General features: G+C 36.9%; 1 protein-coding gene across 1 annotated transcript in view; it reads left to right on the top strand.

The window, feature by feature from the left end:
* LYST (lysosomal trafficking regulator) overlaps positions 1-18,647 on the top strand; it is an 83,447-nt gene extending 64,800 nt beyond the window's left edge. Inside the window, exons 37-53 of the mRNA XM_069852352.1 lie at positions 116-177; positions 514-569; positions 1,581-1,733; positions 2,071-2,315; positions 3,046-3,112; positions 3,995-4,151; positions 4,545-4,685; positions 5,075-5,292; positions 6,307-6,537; positions 7,181-7,370; positions 8,205-8,341; positions 9,102-9,200; positions 12,664-12,803; positions 13,098-13,195; positions 14,859-15,015; positions 15,227-15,298; positions 16,510-18,647. Coding sequence (XP_069708453.1) covers positions 116-177; positions 514-569; positions 1,581-1,733; positions 2,071-2,315; positions 3,046-3,112; positions 3,995-4,151; positions 4,545-4,685; positions 5,075-5,292; positions 6,307-6,537; positions 7,181-7,370; positions 8,205-8,341; positions 9,102-9,200; positions 12,664-12,803; positions 13,098-13,195; positions 14,859-15,015; positions 15,227-15,298; positions 16,510-16,648 — 2,362 coding nt within the window. The 3' untranslated portion in view covers positions 16,649-18,647. The remainder of the gene's footprint in view (positions 1-115; positions 178-513; positions 570-1,580; positions 1,734-2,070; positions 2,316-3,045; positions 3,113-3,994; positions 4,152-4,544; positions 4,686-5,074; positions 5,293-6,306; positions 6,538-7,180; positions 7,371-8,204; positions 8,342-9,101; positions 9,201-12,663; positions 12,804-13,097; positions 13,196-14,858; positions 15,016-15,226; positions 15,299-16,509) is intronic.
* The last annotated feature ends 45 nt before the right edge of the window (positions 18,648-18,692 follow it).

The raw sequence follows: 18,692 nt of genomic DNA, 5'->3' as shown, positions 1-18,692 counted from the left end.
AACTAGAGTCATGGTGTTAGTATTTCTTCAACTGTAGCCTTTGAGGCTGTTAGTTCTAGGTAATGCTGAAAGGTACGTAAATCCATAAGCAATAATATGCTTGGAAATATTTCAGAGTCCATCGAAGATGTATAAGCGTAGCGCCTTCTAGAGAGACTGCTGGTGAACTGTTGCTAGGTGAGTAGAATTTTCAGTCCTATCTTTTCTCTAAGTTTCTGCTGTGAAAATAAACGTGGTTGATTATTTTAAAGTATTTGAGCTGTTGCCTGACTCCTTATGGATCCTTTATTGATCAGTTTTGCCTTTCTTCTGTACTGTTTGCATGGATGCTATTTGGACTGTAGTTAAACTTTGAAGTTGCAGACCACTTGCTACAAGATGTGGAATGATAAATCCTATTTCTATCAAGTATTGTACTCATTCTGTTCAATGTTGTTCTTAGCATCCTTACCTCCTGGATGCATTATACAAATAGAAATATCTTGTACCTTTTGTAACTATTTTCTCTTGCAGGAAAATGTGGCATGTATTTTGTCGAAGATAATGCTTCGGACACAATTGAAAACTTGGTAAGTGTTAGAGCATGTTGTTTATCTTTGATTTTTCAAAACTATGACCATGAATAGCTTTTCTCTACAGCCACTGAGACTGCTGGGTTACAAGGGTTAGAGGTCTCTAGGCAACACCAGCCAAACTGATTAGCTTGCATTCAGTGTTTCTTCTGTTGCCCCTGGCTGTGGAATCAGTGGCAATAGCAGAAAGCAGGAAAGGTGTTGGCCTGGGGCTGGGAGGGGTGCTGAGGAAGGGGTGATGTTGGAAGGCTTCAGCACCTTTGCAGTCCAGTGCTCTGAGTTCATCAGCATAAGTGTGCAGAGCTTGCTTTGGTTTGCCCTTGAGATAATTTCCCTAACTGAAAGCTGGAGCACCAGGAAGTACGGAAACTCACATGTCTATGCATTGTGCTGTACTCTTCAGCGTTTGGTTCTTGAATTTTGCATTTTATAGGATAAAGAACTGTTTAATGGAAGAAGTTGGAACTGCCCTAATCCTTCTGATATACAAATGCTACAATGTATTAAAGTGCCTACATCCAACAGACATATAAAAATATTAATCCAAGATATGGTTTATACTGCTGAAAGTTTTAAACTATATTCAGGGAGCTCTTCCTTGCATTCACTAAGTGCACAGCTCTGGCAGTTTAATGTGCTAATAGCCGTTTTGCTGCTTTTGTCCTTCATAGAACTATCAGAATTGGGATTCATGGCAAAGCTAAGCTTTGCTTGCTCTTCTTGGCTATCCAATATTTTAGCTTAAGAGCCAGTGAAAGTGTGACATTGCATGCTAGTGGTGGATAGGGAACTGGAGCAGCTGAGGAACATGCATGATGTTCTGCCCACTGTCTTGAGGAGAGTGGAGGATGGGAAATATGGATGAAGAAAATCACATCTTAAAATATCACAGCAAAATCCAAGTTTGCCTTACACTGTGCTGTGTGGTTATAAAACGGACACGTTGCAGGGTTTCTTGTTTGGAAAATCTCCTCTTTAAAGTAACTTCTTCAACTGCAAATTCTGCAGAGCTTTCATGGGGAAACTGAACCAGCATCATTTTCGTGGACCTATGAGGAAATTAAGGAAGTTCATAAGCGCTGGTGGCAGTTAAGAGACAACGCTGTGGAAATATTTCTAACAAATGGCAGAACTTTACTCTTGGCTTTTGATAATACAAAGGTAATGTGGCATTGATGCATAATATACCAAAGCATTTTGCTGTGTTTTCAGAACATGTACGTTCATGCTTTAATGTTTTAGGAGACCTGTTGCAAGCATTAGTTAAATTCTGCCTAATACCTTTGAAAAAACTTTGCTCAGCTAGACTTCTAGACAAATGTGGTCATGTTGTAAAACACATCCTGATGCATTAAGACATTAAGGAATCCTAGTAACACTAAACATTATTCAATTACAGCAGATATCTAGAAATTTGTAAAATGAGAGAAACTTAGTAAGCCTTGGTATTTTGAAGCTTTCTGAATTATACGATTAAATCTATGGTGTTTTCTTCTAGGTCCGTGATGATGTGTACCACAACATCTTAACTAACAATTTGCCTAACCTTTTGGAATATGGAAACATTACTGCTTTGACCCACCTGTGGTGCACCGGACAGATTACTAACTTTGAATATCTGACTCATTTAAACAAACATGCAGGCCGTTCCTTCAATGACCTCATGCAATACCCAGTATTTCCTTTTATACTTTCTGACTACACCAATGAAACACTGGACCTAAATGATCCATCAGTATATAGGTAATATGAAATGTTTGGAGGTGATTACTTCAAAATACTTGAACTGATCATCCAGCATAGCTTTTTAACTTTGTTAGTCTAAACTGCACACGCGTGGAACTAACCAGGACAAGCCTCATCCATAATAACCTGGGCATTTTACAATAAGTAGCTGCTTCACCTTGAATATTTAAACAAAATGCCTAGGATTATGAGTGTGTATATTCAAAGAACGCTATGAATTTGGCTTATAGACTGTCTTAATGTGACATGAATGGTCCACAGATGTAAATAAAAACTGAGTGTTTAAGTTCATGGGAGTAAAGAGTTCCAGCCAATTAGTGAAAATTAAATAGGAAAGAAAGTAATATCGTAAACTATTTGGCTGGTTACTAAATCACGTTGTCTTCATTCTGAAAAGATCCTAGCAAATTGTCCTGCCCCGATAAATTTGTCAAGCCTGTTTTACATTTTTGTGCACAAAGTCTTTGGCTTTATATGATGCCGCTCTTTTGACAGAGATGCTTTGCAATTGCTTACCTGTCAATGTGCTATGGAGATCTGTGCATATGAGTTTGCCATTAGCACTAGCTAGAAGTGGCATTTTTATTTTTCTGAACTATCTTGTAAAGTGCTGCTAAGTTTTGGTTGTCCTTTTCATGATGTTTAAGGTGTTAATAATATGTAATTAAATGGTGTGAATCAAAATCTTTATAAAAATGAAAAGATGTAAGTACTACTTCTGTTACAGAAATCTGGTCAAACCAATAGCTGTGCAGTCTAAAGAAAAGGAGGATCGTTATGTGGATACTTATAAGGTAATTTGGATAACTTTTGCCTTTATCCTGTGTATAAGTTATATGGAGACTTTATTTTCTTTTTTACGTACGTTATTGAGGGGGGAAAAGAATCTGCAAATCCAGTATTTTATATCAATGGAGTTCGTTTCCAGTATGCTGTGTTTCCTGGGAGTTGTCTCATAACATGCTTGGAACCTGTTTGCCTGTTCCTGTACCTGAAGTCATAAATCAATGTAGTCTTTTGGTGGGATACTGTTGAGGAGGTTGAATTGCTATCGTCTTATAAGCTTACATATATCTAAAGATCAGGATGATAACCTACTGCTGTTTATTTAAGATTACTACAGCAGGACTTGTGGCTGTTCTTTCTCTTTGATAACAGATAAGCTGTTTTCCCTCAAGTACCCAGTTATTTTAACATGCACTACAATTACAGTGCTCTGATTTTTGCTCTTAAGAATGTTTTAAAGGCTGTAGGAAGTAATGACATGCTGGAGAATGGAAGCATCTGCAGCTGCACCTCCAGACTTGTCTATATCATCATGGTCTAGTGTACTTGCAAATATTGTTTTTTCCATTTAGTATTGAAAAGCTTATACAATGACCGCTCTGTTAGAAAACAAGAGAAAAAAAAAATAAAGCAAAAGTAATGAATAACAAAAAACAGGTTATTTAAATTGGCTTAAGACTTTGGCAGTGAACTGGATTGTAAGAATGGTCATGTGTCTTCAGACACTTGAAGTGTATTTGGTTCCAAATCACTTTTAAATGTATGTTCCTCTAGAAGTTTTAAGCTTCATTCCTAGACAACTTGGGCAAGCTATTATTTTTGTTATTGCAATGCTGTCTGAGTAGGAGGTTTGATTTGTTTTTTTGCCCACCCCCCCACTGCTTTTCTAGTATTTGGAAGAAGAGTACCGTAAAGGAGCACGAGAGGATGATCCGATGCCCCCTGTACAACCATATCACTATGGATCTCATTATTCCAACAGTGGAACTGTGCTTCATTTCCTAGTTAGGCTGCCACCTTTTACTAAAATGTTTTTAGCCTATCAAGGTAAGAGTACTTCTGCTTGCACTTGTCTGTCACATCTGGGCCTTCTCCCAGTGACTCAGGAATGCAGTAGGTTACTCTGTTTAGCATGGTTTATCAATTCCAAATAGCCAAGTTTAGTAAAATTAAATCTGGTATGCTTTCACAGTAGAACTATTCAGAAATTATCAAGCTAGACCATAAGGCTGTATGTCTTATTTACACCTTAGTATATGTAGAATAAAAAGCTGACCTATGTTTGACTTGCAGTCCATGTGTAACACGTAGTAATTGAGATGGAAGAATTCTAAATGTTCTCAGCTAAATGCAGAGCAGCTAACTACTTGAAGTTGCAGATGTGCAACTGTTACTTTTTCCATCATTGATGTAACAAATTCAGTTTGGGTTTCTTTACAGATCAAAGTTTTGACATCCCAGACAGAACTTTTCACTCTACCAATACAACCTGGCGACTTTCTTCGTATGAATCAATGACTGACGTAAAGGAACTTATCCCAGAATTTTTCTACCTTCCCGACTTTCTAGTTAACAGAGAAGGTATACTAAGAGGATACCAAAACTATATTCCCAAAACAGCTGTACAGTTAAGCCTGTGGGTTAAAACTGAGAACATTTATATCCCTTAACTGAATATGCTAAGCAGTAGTTGTATGGGAGAAATCTGGCACGAATTTGCTGGATGTCCTAAAAAAGCTGTTATGTAGGATTTAAAGGATATTTTTTCATAATTATGTCAGAGATGCAAAGGAGTTTCCTGCTGTCTTATTTTTCTGTTTGAATGTGTGTGTATAATTTGAATGTGTTTGGGAGGGAACTTAATGGTGCTGCTTTGTTGATCAGCAATTGCTGTGCTTAATGGTGCTATAAAGATCTTTTGGAAGTCACTGTCAACTAAAATGTTGGAATGCTTATTCTCCTGTTTCCAGGTTTTGATTTTGGAGTACGTCAAAATGGTGACAGAGTTAACCATGTCAATCTTCCACCCTGGGCTCGTAATGATCCTCGTCTCTTCATCTTGATTCATCGTCAGGCTTTGGAGTCTGACCACGTTTCCCAAACAATCTGTCACTGGATTGACTTGGTGTTTGGTTATAAGCAAAAAGGCAAGGCCTCTGTTCAGGCTATTAATGTCTTTCACCCTGCAGTAAGTATTTATTAAACAGTATGTTTGGTCATTGTATTTAATAACTTAATGGAGGAAGTTCAGTCTGACTTGCTTGAAAAACATCCAGCAGCATGAAGCAAGATCCCTTGCTTGTGAAGTGTTAAATAATAAGAAAACGCTTTAATAATTTCAGTGCAGAACTGAGAAGATCCCAGGGATTGCTGTGAGACTTTCCAGTAAACTTAATTTCAAATAAGTCTTCATTCAATGTAAAGATTTCTAGAGTTTCACTACTTAATCATAACACAGATACATCAGATTGTAGTTCTTTAGCTTTAACCGTTGCGATCATAAGATTTGCTCAGCCAGGCAGTCCTGCTTTCAAAGGACTTGTTGCATGTGTCTAGTGTTTATTCTATAGCTGGAATAGCTAATAAAACAGTACTGTTTGGCAGTGGTGGCTTTTCCTTTTCAAGCAGACATCTAAATGCTTTCTTCCTTCCTTTTTTTGTGCTTAAGTATTGGTTTAGTTATTACCTTAAATTTCAAATATTGAGTTTCTGTGAGTTTGTTCATTCATTTTTAAAGAGAAAAGTCAAAGCATTTTTCAATGTGACTGAGGAAGAGTATATGGTACACAATTGGAGACCTGAAAAAGACAAGTAGAACAAAAAAAAAATTGCAAGTCTCCTGAAGCATGAAGGTTCTTCCTCCCTCCACACCCCAAAACAGAGCTTTAATACATTAATTAAAAAGAGGTACAGAAAAACTTTCTCAACTTGTTTATCATCAGCAACCCTTTTGGTTTTGCACAGATTAGAAAACAATTGCTAAAACCTCTTTGACAGAAGTTAGTCATGGAATACATGTAGGAGCAACTCACATAATAATCTTAATGTGGTAGTTACCTCCAATAAATAAATATCTCCACTGTTCTCTTTAACCAAGCATGGAGTCTGCTTCTAAATTTGTGTGCATGGTTTGAGAAATCTTTCCCAAAACCAAACTAGACAAGCTTATTCTTGCCTCATCCCCTTTTTTTTTCCTCTCTAGACCTATTTTGGGATGGATGTTTCTGCTGTTGAGGATCCTGTTCAGAGAAGAGCTCTTGAAACAATGATAAAAACGTATGGGCAGACACCTCGCCAGCTGTTCCATACAGCACATGTTAGCAGACCTGGATCCAGGCTTATCATGGAAGGAGAACTTCCTGCTGCCATGGGATTACTGGTGCAGTTTGCTTTCAGAGAAACCAGAGAACACACTAAAGAAATAATATATCCAGTATGTCACTTTAATTTGCAAGATGGTTTAATTAATTTGTTGCCCTTATTGTATTGTAAAGAAAATGCACAAAATTAGTGAAGTGACAGTGAAAATTATTTTCATGCATTTCTGATATATGTTGTGTCAAACTGTGATCAGAAGGTGGTACCTTGGTTATAGCAAATAACATGGAAAGCATTTTGCTTAACCAGTATTATACTTTCATTGATCAGTTTGGGAATCTGTGTCTGAACCTATAGTAGGTAAACATATACTGTGCTTTATTCCATCCACAACTTTTTCATTGTTGGCAGGACAGATGGACTTTTTTCACTTCAAACACTTGTTTTCCCTGAAGTCCAGTGAGAAACTGAATCCTTACATATAAAGAAATTGGTAGCATTCACTACACTAGCTGAACTGCCATCTTGCTATCTCAGCATTTAAAGTGGGAAAACTCCCTTAAAGTTTATAGTTTAGTTGATAATACTACAGTGCTTCATATTTGTCTTACTAGAATTTTTAAACTACTTCAGCAGTCCCTACAATGTGATGGTTGCTCATGGGGTTGATATGAATGATTCTACTTGCTAATGAAATAATGTTTTTCTGTGAACTTTTTACCACCTTTTAATTTGAACCATGCTTGTGCTTGTTTTAGAGTCCGTTACCATGGATAAAAGGTTTGAAGTGGGGAGAATATGTTGGTTCCCCAAGTGCTCCAGATCCTGTTGTTTGCTTTAGCCAGCCGCATGGAGAAAGATTTGGCTCTCTCCAGGCTTTGCCAACTAGAGCGATCTGTGGTTTGTCCCGCAAGTTTTGCCTTTTGATGATATATAGCAAGGAGCAAGGTATGAACCTGTGCATAATAAATGTGAAAATGAGAAATAATTTTATATCTGATGCTACTATTATTCTTCAGCAAAATTCCCAAATGTAGTCAGTTTGGCCAAAGATTTATTTATAAATCCAGTAACAGCTTCCACATGTGTAGTATCTTTTCTGGAGACTGGATATTGCTTTTAATTTTCAAAACTACATAAAGCATCCTGTTCATAGGTGGATATTTTTCATTCAAGTGGCTGAAGCACAAGGATTTAACTTTATAAATTGCCAGCAGTTTCAGTCCACGAAGAACTGAAGAACAGATGAAAAGAACATGTAGTAACAGAAAGAAAAATTAAAGGAATGTGTTTTTACAGGCAGAGAATGAGGGACGTTATCAGTAAAAAGCAGAGATGATGAATCTTTTGCTTGCAGATAAATTCCTTGGAGAGGTTCTTACTGGTAATGTAAAAACAGGTTCTCATGTTCTTCTCTTTGTAACATGTATTAGTGAAGTTTGTTGGTTTTTGTTTTAGTGAACAAGATTTAGTAACGTTCTCCTTGAAGTTACGAGCAATCATAAATGCTGTCAGCCTATTCCCCTTTTCTCCATTCCCACTAGATGCAACATTTAAAAAAAAGCTTTGTCCAGGTGGCAGACTCTTTGGAGATCACTGAATGTCTTTGAAAACTGTTACATTACAGATTAATTCCTAACAGGAAGTATCTTATTTTGGAGCTTTGGAGTTTGTTTTACTACAAGACAGAATATATAGACCTGAGATTTTTTTATTGTTGACTATCAAAGTGATAAACTCTTTTGTTGCAAATGTGACACAGTATTACATGCCTTCCTTCAGGTGTGAGAAGCATGCACAGCACAGATATTCAGTGGTCAGCTATCCTGAGCTGGGGATATGCAGATAACATTTTACGACTGAAAAGCAAGCAAAATGAACCTCCAGTAAATTTTATACAGAGTTCACAGTTCCATCAGGTAAAAAAAATCATTCTCCTGGTTTTCAATTTAATATTGCTAGTTTAAGTGCTGGCCTGACTTGGCAGTAGGTTGCCTTGCTTTCCGTTTTTGCTGAGACTGTGGTAAATAACAAATCTTATTATTGGAGATGAACATGCAAACACAACTGTTGTTAATCTGATTCTCCTTTGCAATGTGTCCCTCCAGTGTATCTTGCTCCTGGATGTGTTCCTGTACTAGGTGAAGATTCCTTTTGAATGCATTTGAATTTGCTATCTTTTCTCTCCTATAAAGTACCGGTGTGGATTTGTGAAAGTTTAAGTTCTGGGCTAAGAAAAATGAGTATAGGAAAAAATTATAGATGGCTCCCACTAGAAGCAGAACTCCACTATAGCTTAGGATTCCTCTGAGAATTGTTGTCTGAAAGATTGAAGGGGAACACTGCATAGTCTCTGTTACACTGCAGTGGTTGATGAGATTCTACTGAGAAGCTTCTGGCTTATGATGTGGCTGTACCATCTAGAGGTCTGCAGTAGTTGGCTGCTCTTCAGCTGTGAATTCTGAACTACATGATTTCCCTCTTTACTGTAGTCTCTGAAGTAATAGCAAGTATGACCTATAGCAGGTATATTTTAACTCCTGGATTTCTTTAGCCTAGCTATCTTACATGACTGCTTTTAGGATAACCAATAAAGAGTCAGTTTGACCAAATGCTATGAAAATAGCATTAGAATAGTTCCTGTTCTGAATTGTTTTGGCTTTCTTTTGTCTTTCCAAGGTAACAAGTTGTGCTTGGGTGCCAGACAGTTGTCAGCTGTTCACAGGTAGTAAATCTGGTGTCATCACAGCGTATATGAACAGATTCACTAGCAGCACGGTAAGTTCCATTGGACAATATTTATATTTAAGGAGTTATCTGTATTTGCTATTACAGTCTCTTTTTTTTATCAAGAAAAGGGGAATATATCATCTTCAGGACAATTGCTAGAAGGATCATGTGCTTGTTTAGTATTTATTTTTGAAGGACTATCTGACATTGTCAAATAGATTTATTTCAGCATGTATATTTGTGAGTTTTCCTCAAGGTGTTGTTATACCACTAGCCTTTAGTCAGCCCTCGTCATCTGGGTGCATAACTGCTCACAGAGACAGCTCTGACTGTATTCAGGCTCAGGCTTGGAATTGAAGCTCCCTGGCACAATAAAGCTCCCTACATTAAAGAGTAAATTTTTTTGTGAGGGAGACATAGCCTTTCAAAGCCTTAACTGAAACTGTGGAATGCATTTCCCCAAAGTAGACAATATTTCAAGCACAGAAGGCACTTACGCTCCAGAGAGCCAGGAAGAAATCTCTGACAGTGTACATATTAAGCACTAAGTCTCTTCCCTTTGTCATATTCTCAAAGGAGAAGGGCTTTGAGGAGAGAAGGGAGAAAAAGAACTTGTATTACTTAATGCATTAGCGGAAGATACTAAGATAGTAGAAATTGTCCTGATACTATGTGACAATAAGCATGGTATGAATACACAAACAGAACTTGAAATTCATCTTCCAGTTCAGGCTGAGTTTCTGAGCTTCTGTCTGATTTTAACAATCAGTAACTTCTACTTTTCATAATTTTAACAAAGAGTTTAACTTTCTTGACAGGTAATTTCAGAATTACCCTTAGCAGCAGCTAAACTAAACTGATTTCTCAAACTTAGCTTGATATGGGTATCGGCAAATACAATTGCTTTATTGTACTCCTGATGCTCTTGAATCATTGCATTAGCATGGGCTAGAGACAATCTGGGTATGATCTGCTATGTCTACCCAGTTTTGTTTTCAACAATGAGAAAAAGCAGATGCTTAGACTGGGAAAAGCACAAACATAGTGATTTCTTCCTTGGCTTTCTTCCATTCTCTAGTGATCTGCAACTTAGACCTCCTGAGCTCAGTAACACTTTGAGTTTGAAAAAATGAAAGAGCTTGAAGCCTGCAAGCTTCAGTTGAATCTGAAGTCAGGCACCCTAACTACTCACCAGTATAGTGAGCTTGTGAATAACCTGAACTGAGGCTTGGATTCCAGTTTAAAATTTTTTGAGGTACTAAAATAGAAATTCAATATACTTGCTTTCTGCAATGCTAAGAAGAAATTACAGTAAGGGGATTATATTTCTTACGTTCCCTGCATTTCTCAAACAAGTGGTGTTTTTGTTCAGCTACGTGGCTGTTGTCTTTGAGACTATCTTTGCTGAATTTCTCAGCGCTAACAGTTTTACATGCCCCAGGCAGACTGACCTCGTGCCAATTCTGTAGCTCCTGTTGTTGAGTCAGTTACTAAAGTGTGGCCTGCAGGGAATGCAAATGTGCTTCCTAGCATCTGTTCTGTATACATCTTGACAGCTGTTTGGTGATGAGATGAATGGTCTGTTACAATGCAGTTCTTAAAACATGACTATTTTGTGTTATTTCACATTTATGCCTATGCATTGACTTTATATAAACAGGTATGCTGCTAATTGGATATTGGAATTCAAAGGCATGCTGTCAGAATTGAAAAACCTTCAATGTTGTATTTCAGATGCCTTATTTTTCCTAGCCTTTGTTCACGATGGTCAGAAAACTAATGAAGTACTGCTTTGAAAATGTGCTCTAGGTTGACAATAAGTCATACCTCCATGAAAACCTCAGCCAAGGCAGCTTCCTGGTTGTACAAATTACTCCAGCCGTCACTTGCTGACTATTAGTGTTGCACTTTAATAATCAGATTAAAACTGTGCAGTCATCATTTAAAGTGTCCACTCGAGTGCTGTAGGCAGTCATTTCTGATAACCAACAGAGAACTGCTATTTGAAGGTAGATACATATGTGCCTGTTTTTCCTCACCTAGACACTGTTTTAGTGGTTGTCATCTGAAAGCAAGGGGGAAGTAAAAAAATAGATGGCATTTTAAGCATGAGGTAGTTATTTTATAACCTGTTAGACCTTAACATAGTTAGTGCTAAAATTCCAGCTTGTCTCACTACAGTATTGTAATATTATTGCAATAACCCTCTGAAGACTCAGTAAACCATTGCCTGCTAGTATTGCTACAGAGAGAAGCTGCTAAAGGTGAGTCCTGCTTTCAGTTCAAGCATAGAAATACAGATCAACAGCAAACACTTAAAGGAAATGAGAGGAACGCAGTGAAAGGGTTAGCAAAATCAGTTGTTGTTCACAAAATCAGAAGTCTTGATTGCTGCTGGAAAAATTTGGTATAATTTTTTGCTCTAAACCGAGAAACAATTAAAGAAGGATTTGCAGAAGTGAGATACCACAGTTGCAAGAATTGGCAACTGACTACTTCTATGTGTCTTACTTGGATGTGATGCACAGTAGCAAGAGCAAAATAGCAGGTTGTCTTCTTGAAAAAAAGTGTGTTGACTTTTGCCAATAGTACGTGAATTATGTTGTCCCTCTTAGTGCAGAAACATCAATTTTCTGCAAACTAGAGTTAAACATATGCATATTTTTATCTTGCCTGTTTCTACTCTCAGGCTTTTTGTAGACCTGCTGTATGCATCCTCTGCCCTCATACAAAAATGCAGACAATGTTTTCTGACACATTAGGAAACAAGCAGAAAAATGTTCCTTTCTTTTACAAGAAAAGATTTTTTTTTCTAACTCTGTACAGCAAATCGTCTTAATTAAAACACTAGTATTCTGATTAAGCCGCTTCTTTAATTTAGCCAGTTTTCAGAAAGTCTGAATCATTTCAAATTATATAACTTGACTAAGAAGTGTTACTTGGTGTTAAATTTCCTGCTTTAATTTTTTTCTAGCAGTTTCTATATTTAAACTTTTCTTCTTGTGTATTTTTCCAATGTGGTGTCACTGAAGGACTTGGCACCAGCTTGAGGAATTCCCAGTAATTTACTGTACATGGAGTGATAACTGCTGAGCTGGGTTTTCCTTTGATGTTTCCAAGTGCTTGCTGTAGATGCTAAAATAATGAGGACTGTTTTCACTGTCATGTTGAAATAGCAGTCTTGCAGAAAACAAATTGTCTGATTACAAGGTGTGTAATTGAGACAGAAGTACAAGAGTTCTTCTTTTCGATTCATTGGCCAACATCAAAATGTTTGCTTACACTAAAGCGCTGGAAGCAAAAAGTTGAACTTTAATGATATGTATGGCTTATGTTGTAAAGCATTAAACATAAAGCACTAACAACATTGTTAAACAGATTACATTAAAAACAATAGGAAGCGTTTTTTTAAATCTAGGAATTAATGTTGCCCCAAGGTGTATCCTTTTCCAAAAAAAAAATTCATTAGGGTTTTTTTCATGAGTTCACATTTTATTTTGCTATTTTTCAGCCTTCAGAGATAGAAATGGAGTCTCAAGTCCATCTATATGGTCACACAGCAGAAATAACAAGCTTGTTTGTGTGCAAACCATACAGTATAATGATAAGTGTCAGTAAAGATGGAACCTGCATCATCTGGGATTTGAACAGGTACAAGTATTTATATAACTTTATCCAGTGGCTTTCTTTTAAATACCTGTTTTCCAGCTTCTGAGTATCTTTACCTGTTTAAAGTTAACTGAATTTCTTCTGTGTAATCTTAAATGTAAGTCATACCCTTACTGTTTTTTCCCATGAAAGGTGCTGGCATTCTAGAATGAATATGAAAAATAACATCATAGTGCAAAATATTGATTGAAATTAATATAAGTCTTAAATATTCCTCAAAGGACCTTTTCTGTATTTGAGTCTGAACTTTAGGCTTGTCATCTTTATTTTCTTCAGGCTGTGCTATGTCCAGAGCCTGGCTGGGCACAAGAGTCCTGTGACTGCAGTTTCAGCTAGTGAAACCACTGGCGATATTGCAACAGTTTGTGATTCAGGTATGTTTGGCAGTCGAGAAAGCTGTTTTGATTTGCAGACCAAATAAATCATGAGACTTGCTATTATATGTTACTGAGCGTTAATCATCCAAGGATGCATTTGGTCAAATAGAAGCTCTCTTTGATATTTTTTTTTTTTTTTACATAGGAGTATATAAATTTCACCAGAAATTTTAGGGAGATGTTTGAGTAAAATCTGGAAATGTAGAAGTGAGCAGTTTGTCTTTTCATAAAGAGTTGACATTTCAACAGATTCCTTGGAGACCTAAATTCTGTGAAGTTGTCTGCTTTCATTTTAAGAGATTTGTTGATGGAGGTACAGTTCTTTAGGGGAGTGCAGTGTATTACAGAGCAACACAGTTTTGTTATTCACTCTATCCCTTTAAATGCTTCCATATCTGCAGAAGCAAACACAGATTTGTTTAGCTGTTCACTAGTTTAAAGAAAAGAGGAATAACAGCTATACTAAAGCAGAAACAGTAGATATTTTTATTAGGGCTCCTCCAAAGGGAAATTATTCTCTTCCATCTTATTTAATACTAAGTTTTTGCACTGTTTTGTTTTCCACATAGTACTGTTTCTGAATGAGAGCATTAAGACTTATTTGAACAGTGGATTTTTGAGTATTTAATAAATGAAGATACTAATTGACTTGAAGATTGACTTGTGCTACAAGACTGCATCAGTAAAGCAGGGACAAGACACACCATTGTAAGAGTCCTCACACCATTTTGTTGTCTCTAAGGATACCTGTGTATATTGAGTTAACTTGAGACTAGGGAGAATATAGGTTCAATCTAAAGGACAGGATATTGTTCCATTAATCCAAGGAGGAACAGAATAAGGAGGAAAAGAGCTCAACTTCCTTTATCTGTATTGTTAGAAGTCCATTATTGACCCAGCTCTCACTTTGGGCCAATTTTCTTTCTTTTTTTGCCTGGAGTAAGACAAGTCTTGCATACTTAAATATCTTCCTGTCATTCTCCATAGACTGAGCTGAAACTAATACTATTCCAAATCAGGAGGTGGGGAAGCAAAATGGCACAGTCTGTAGTATTAAAGGACAAGGGAAAATTATTCTGGTCGTTTCAGAAACCTAATATTTAGGTTTTAAACTGAGATGGGGACTTTCAACTCCATGTCTGTAGCTCAAACCTATTTTTTTTCTGGAAATGATTGCATTCTTCAGTTGGTAAGGGACATGAGTTTCAACCCCTTTTAAAACAAAGCCGTAGATAGATTATTAGTTCTTTGATAGAGTCACATAACCCAGATAATCAGGTAAGATTGTGCTTAGTACTTTTAAGTATTTTGCTTAAAATGCATGCCAGGGTGTAAGAACTAGCTGTTTAAAGCAGTATGAACTCCCTCCTTGTGCTTCCCTGTTAGTGCATGAATATTGGTCATTAAAAGGTAATTCACATATTTTAAAGTACAATGTTCCATAAATATCAAGTGATGTCTTCTAAACCACTGCAGTGGATTGGTGGTTTGTGCTCCCTGTCACAAAACGAGGGAAGAGTTAGTGTTTACTGCAGCCTATATCACTCCATGTCATTTAAACCTGATCTTTCAAGAAGCTGAATTCTTTAATTCTGCTGCATAGACGAAGCTGTAGTCTAGATATAATTTTTTAATATTGCCCTGCTATGTTCCATTTCAGTTGGAGGGGGCAGCGATTTGAGGCTTTGGACAGTGAATGGTGATCTCGTGGGACATGTGCACTGCAGGGAAAGTATTTGCTCTGTTGCTTTCTCTAACCAGCCTGAAGGAGTGTCTGTCAACGTGATTGCAGGGGGGCTCGAAAATGGAGTTGTAAGGTAATCATTTGAAACTTCTATTTACTAAAATGCCTTATAACTTAGGCTCACAGTTTGAGAGCATGTAGCCAAACATCATGCTGGTAGTTTGCTTTATAGAAGGTGGACAAGCTGTTGCTGTTTCCGGTCTTAGGAGCTGTTAAACAGGTTATGCTTTGTTACTGAAATATTTGTAAAATTAAATGTGAAGAAAAATTACTCTTTCTTTCAGACTGTGGAGTACGTGGGACTTGAAGCCAGTAAGAGAAATAACATTTTCAAAGTCAGCCAAACCTATTGTAAGGTAAAACATCTTAAGTATACAATAAATAGATTTATCTCTTGAGGGGAGGGGTGAGGGAAGACAGCAAAACAAAAAAATAAAACAACCCACACAACAAAAGGCCTTGAGTACTGAACATGAATTTGACATGAGAACAGGAGGTAAACACCCATGTCTAAAAAGAACAATGAAATCCTGCTAATTATTCATGAAAGCAAAATGAGCACAAGTGTACTGTTCGTAATGACAGTAATAACCAGCTTCTGCTGCTGGGAGATAGAAATTAGGAGGATTCCCTTGAGAACTGAACAATAGCTACTTTTCTTGTTCTTAAGTTTAATATTTTTCCCCAGGATCATGTGTAAAAATAATGAAATATTAACTTTGTCAGACTCAAGCAGACAGTTCTTTTTCTCCCTCAAATAAATGAAAACACTGCATTTTACCTGAACATTTTTTTCCTGATGATGGAGGGAAATGGTGAAAAAGGGAGTGAAGGAAACTCAGAAGAACGTGGAAGCTGCCGTTTTCGAGTACTTGTGTACTGAGTCCCCTTGATCTATACAAGCAGAATTATTCCCATGCCAAAGTGCTTTTGGGGCCTAGTTGAAAGATTGAGTCTTTGATATCCCCAGTGGTACAGTACCCTGCACAGAGGTCTTAGAGTTGTGCCAAAATGTTACAATCTTAATGTCAGCCTAGTAACAAATTACTCTGAAAAAAGATTTCATTTTGACTTGCTGAAATATAATTTAAAACCCAAACAACTAATAACTGTTCTTTAGAAACAAAAAAAGCATTGTGTGATAGTAGTTATTGTCTTTGTTTCCTCCTTTAAGGAGCATATTTCACAAAGCTTGTTGATAATGATTTAGTAGCTACTGAATAATTATAAGTTTCCCACTTAAATGTGACAGAAAATGGATGCTGACCTTCATGGTCTCTGACATTACCCATGGAAAGACTGAAGGGCTTTACTACTCTTATAGCTTAAGAACTGCCTAGCTGAACAAAAGTCGTGCTGTGCCGTGAAATCTGATGGATTTAGTTTATTTTGTCAGCAAGTGAGTTCAGAGAGCATTTACTTTCAGAGGTAGAGGAGTAGGATGCTGCTACTGATCCTATCCCTTTTTTTTTGGTGCTGCAAAGGGAGGAATACTAAAGTGCGTGGCATGGTGAAGTGCAGGACAAAGCTGTGTGACTTAAAAATAGATTGTCTTCTTGTTTTTCAGCCTTACGTTTTCCTGTGATGGGCACCACTTGTTCACAGCTAATAGTGATGGAAACGTTATAGCTTGGTGTCGCAAGGACCAGCAGCGCTTGAAGTTACCCATGTTCTATTCATTCCTTAGTAGTTATGCGGCTGGGTGATGAGTATTTTTGCGGCTAACTCATGTCTCTGATGCACTTTAAATCCAAAATAGATCATAGAATCTCTTATTTAACTGGATTTTTAAGTACTTTGAATGTCTTTCAAAGGACTGAACAGATTTTTTAAAAGCAGTTGAAGGTGGTTGTAAAATTGCATATGTGCATGCACAAACCTGTAGCATATCCAGGTCACCAGGAAGCTCTGGTCATATACTCCAATACCAGCAAAGCGACTCATAAATGCTCTAACATGCAAGTCAAAATGCTGCAATACAAAACATAATAGTTTGGGGTTTTTTTAATTGCTTCTTGGACAGAAGTCTTTAAGGAAATTGATTAATGCTTATTCCCCCTCTTATGTTGTAAAATATCGTCAGCATAAATTTCTGTAAATATCTATTAAAATGTTAGCATATGTATATCTGATTAGTTGAGTGTGGGATTAGTTGGCTCTGGGATAAGCAACCCAAAACTTAAAAATCCAAGACCACTTAAAATTGCTTTTTTTGAGAAGCAAAAGAACTTAGTAGGTGCTTTTTGCACCATCTTATGGTATTGTAATACTAAAAAAATTAATTTCTGCTGTCTTTAAATTTGTAAATTTTGCCATCTTCTCTGTTAGCAGAATAGTCTTTACAGCAGGCAAAAATAAAACTTGTCTTACTGATGGGTAGACACCTCATGGCATCATGAAGCAATATTTAGGTTACACTTCGGTTTTGTTGTTTTAGTTAACTCCCTAACTTTGTGTAATACCTAGCTGTTGCAGTCCTGTGGCACCACATACACTGTATACACACACAGCTTATCTTCAAGAGCTCTAAAAAAAGGTGTTTAAGAAGGCACAGATGCAGTCCAGTTTTAGTGTCATTGAAGTTCAATACACTGTAAAACGTTTGAATCTAACTGCTTGAATGCTCAATGTTCATAAGCATCAGATGGTTTGGAAGAGTTTACACAGATACACTGTGCAAATGTTATTTATTCTTAGGTGCTATTTTTAAGCAGGGGGAAAAAATAAGCCTCTGTTGTGAAAGGCTTAATAAATTTGAATTCTTAGGCCAGATCAAAATTTAACATTTCAGGTGATGGATTTGAAGGCCTCTAAACCGGACACCATTAATTGAGTGCCTATTAGTCATGCGAATAGTAAAAGAATGTTAAGCAAGTCTGATGTAGGTACACTTTTCTGTGAATTGCTTTGCTTTTTTTATCATTAGCATGTTCCGCTATTGCCATACAGACAAACTGCTGTGTCTTCTCATGTTTAAGGTTCATCTGCCTTCAGAACATCATGTATTAAATTGACAGGTTATGATGAAAAGTACATAGACACAAGAAATCTTTACACTTCTTTTGAAAATTCCAGACAGTCTTTGGGTACTCTCATAGTCCATGTCACAAAGACTCATCTTTGGTTCAATTAAACAAGTGACCATGTACTGTATGAACTGAATTTTAAACCGTGTATGTTGTAGCAGCATTGTATGGGATGGCTTTAGTCATGTTTTCCACTGTCTGAATGTTAATGTGAGGTCCAAATGCCGACTGGGAAGCTTCCTGGCTTATGTTGAAGTGATGTGCTTTATTTCAGAGGAAGAAATGCAACTATTGTGGTTTTGGGGTGCTTTTGTGCTCCCTGGCGTGGGATGTTGCTCACAAAGGCTTATTTTTATAAAGTAGAACTCCACTTGTTACAAATCAATATGCAAAACTGCTGGCCTTGTAAAGAGTGCAATATTATTATTATTATATATTTTTTATGTAAAAGTAAAAATGATTTTTTGAAGCAATGAATATTTATTCAGCTTAACATCCTGGAACTCATAAAATAACATTGCAATAGTACCTGTGCATGATGTACTGAAATTCCCTGTAAATGTCACATTCCACGCTGTCTTTGTATATACACTGTCACGCTGTTGGGTAATAAACAGATCTTTGTACCAGCTTGTTTGAGGTGATGAGAAACATGATTTTTAGCCTGGTTTCGTGTCACTTCTTTCTAGACATCTTGCACATTTTACTCCAGATAAATTTGTTT

This window comes from Phaenicophaeus curvirostris, chromosome 2 (assembly GCF_032191515.1).
Source record: "Phaenicophaeus curvirostris isolate KB17595 chromosome 2, BPBGC_Pcur_1.0, whole genome shotgun sequence".
Classification (NCBI taxonomy): Eukaryota; Metazoa; Chordata; class Aves; order Cuculiformes; family Cuculidae; genus Phaenicophaeus; species Phaenicophaeus curvirostris.
Note: the sequence above shows the minus strand (reverse complement) of the source record. Positions and strands in the feature narration are given on the sequence as shown.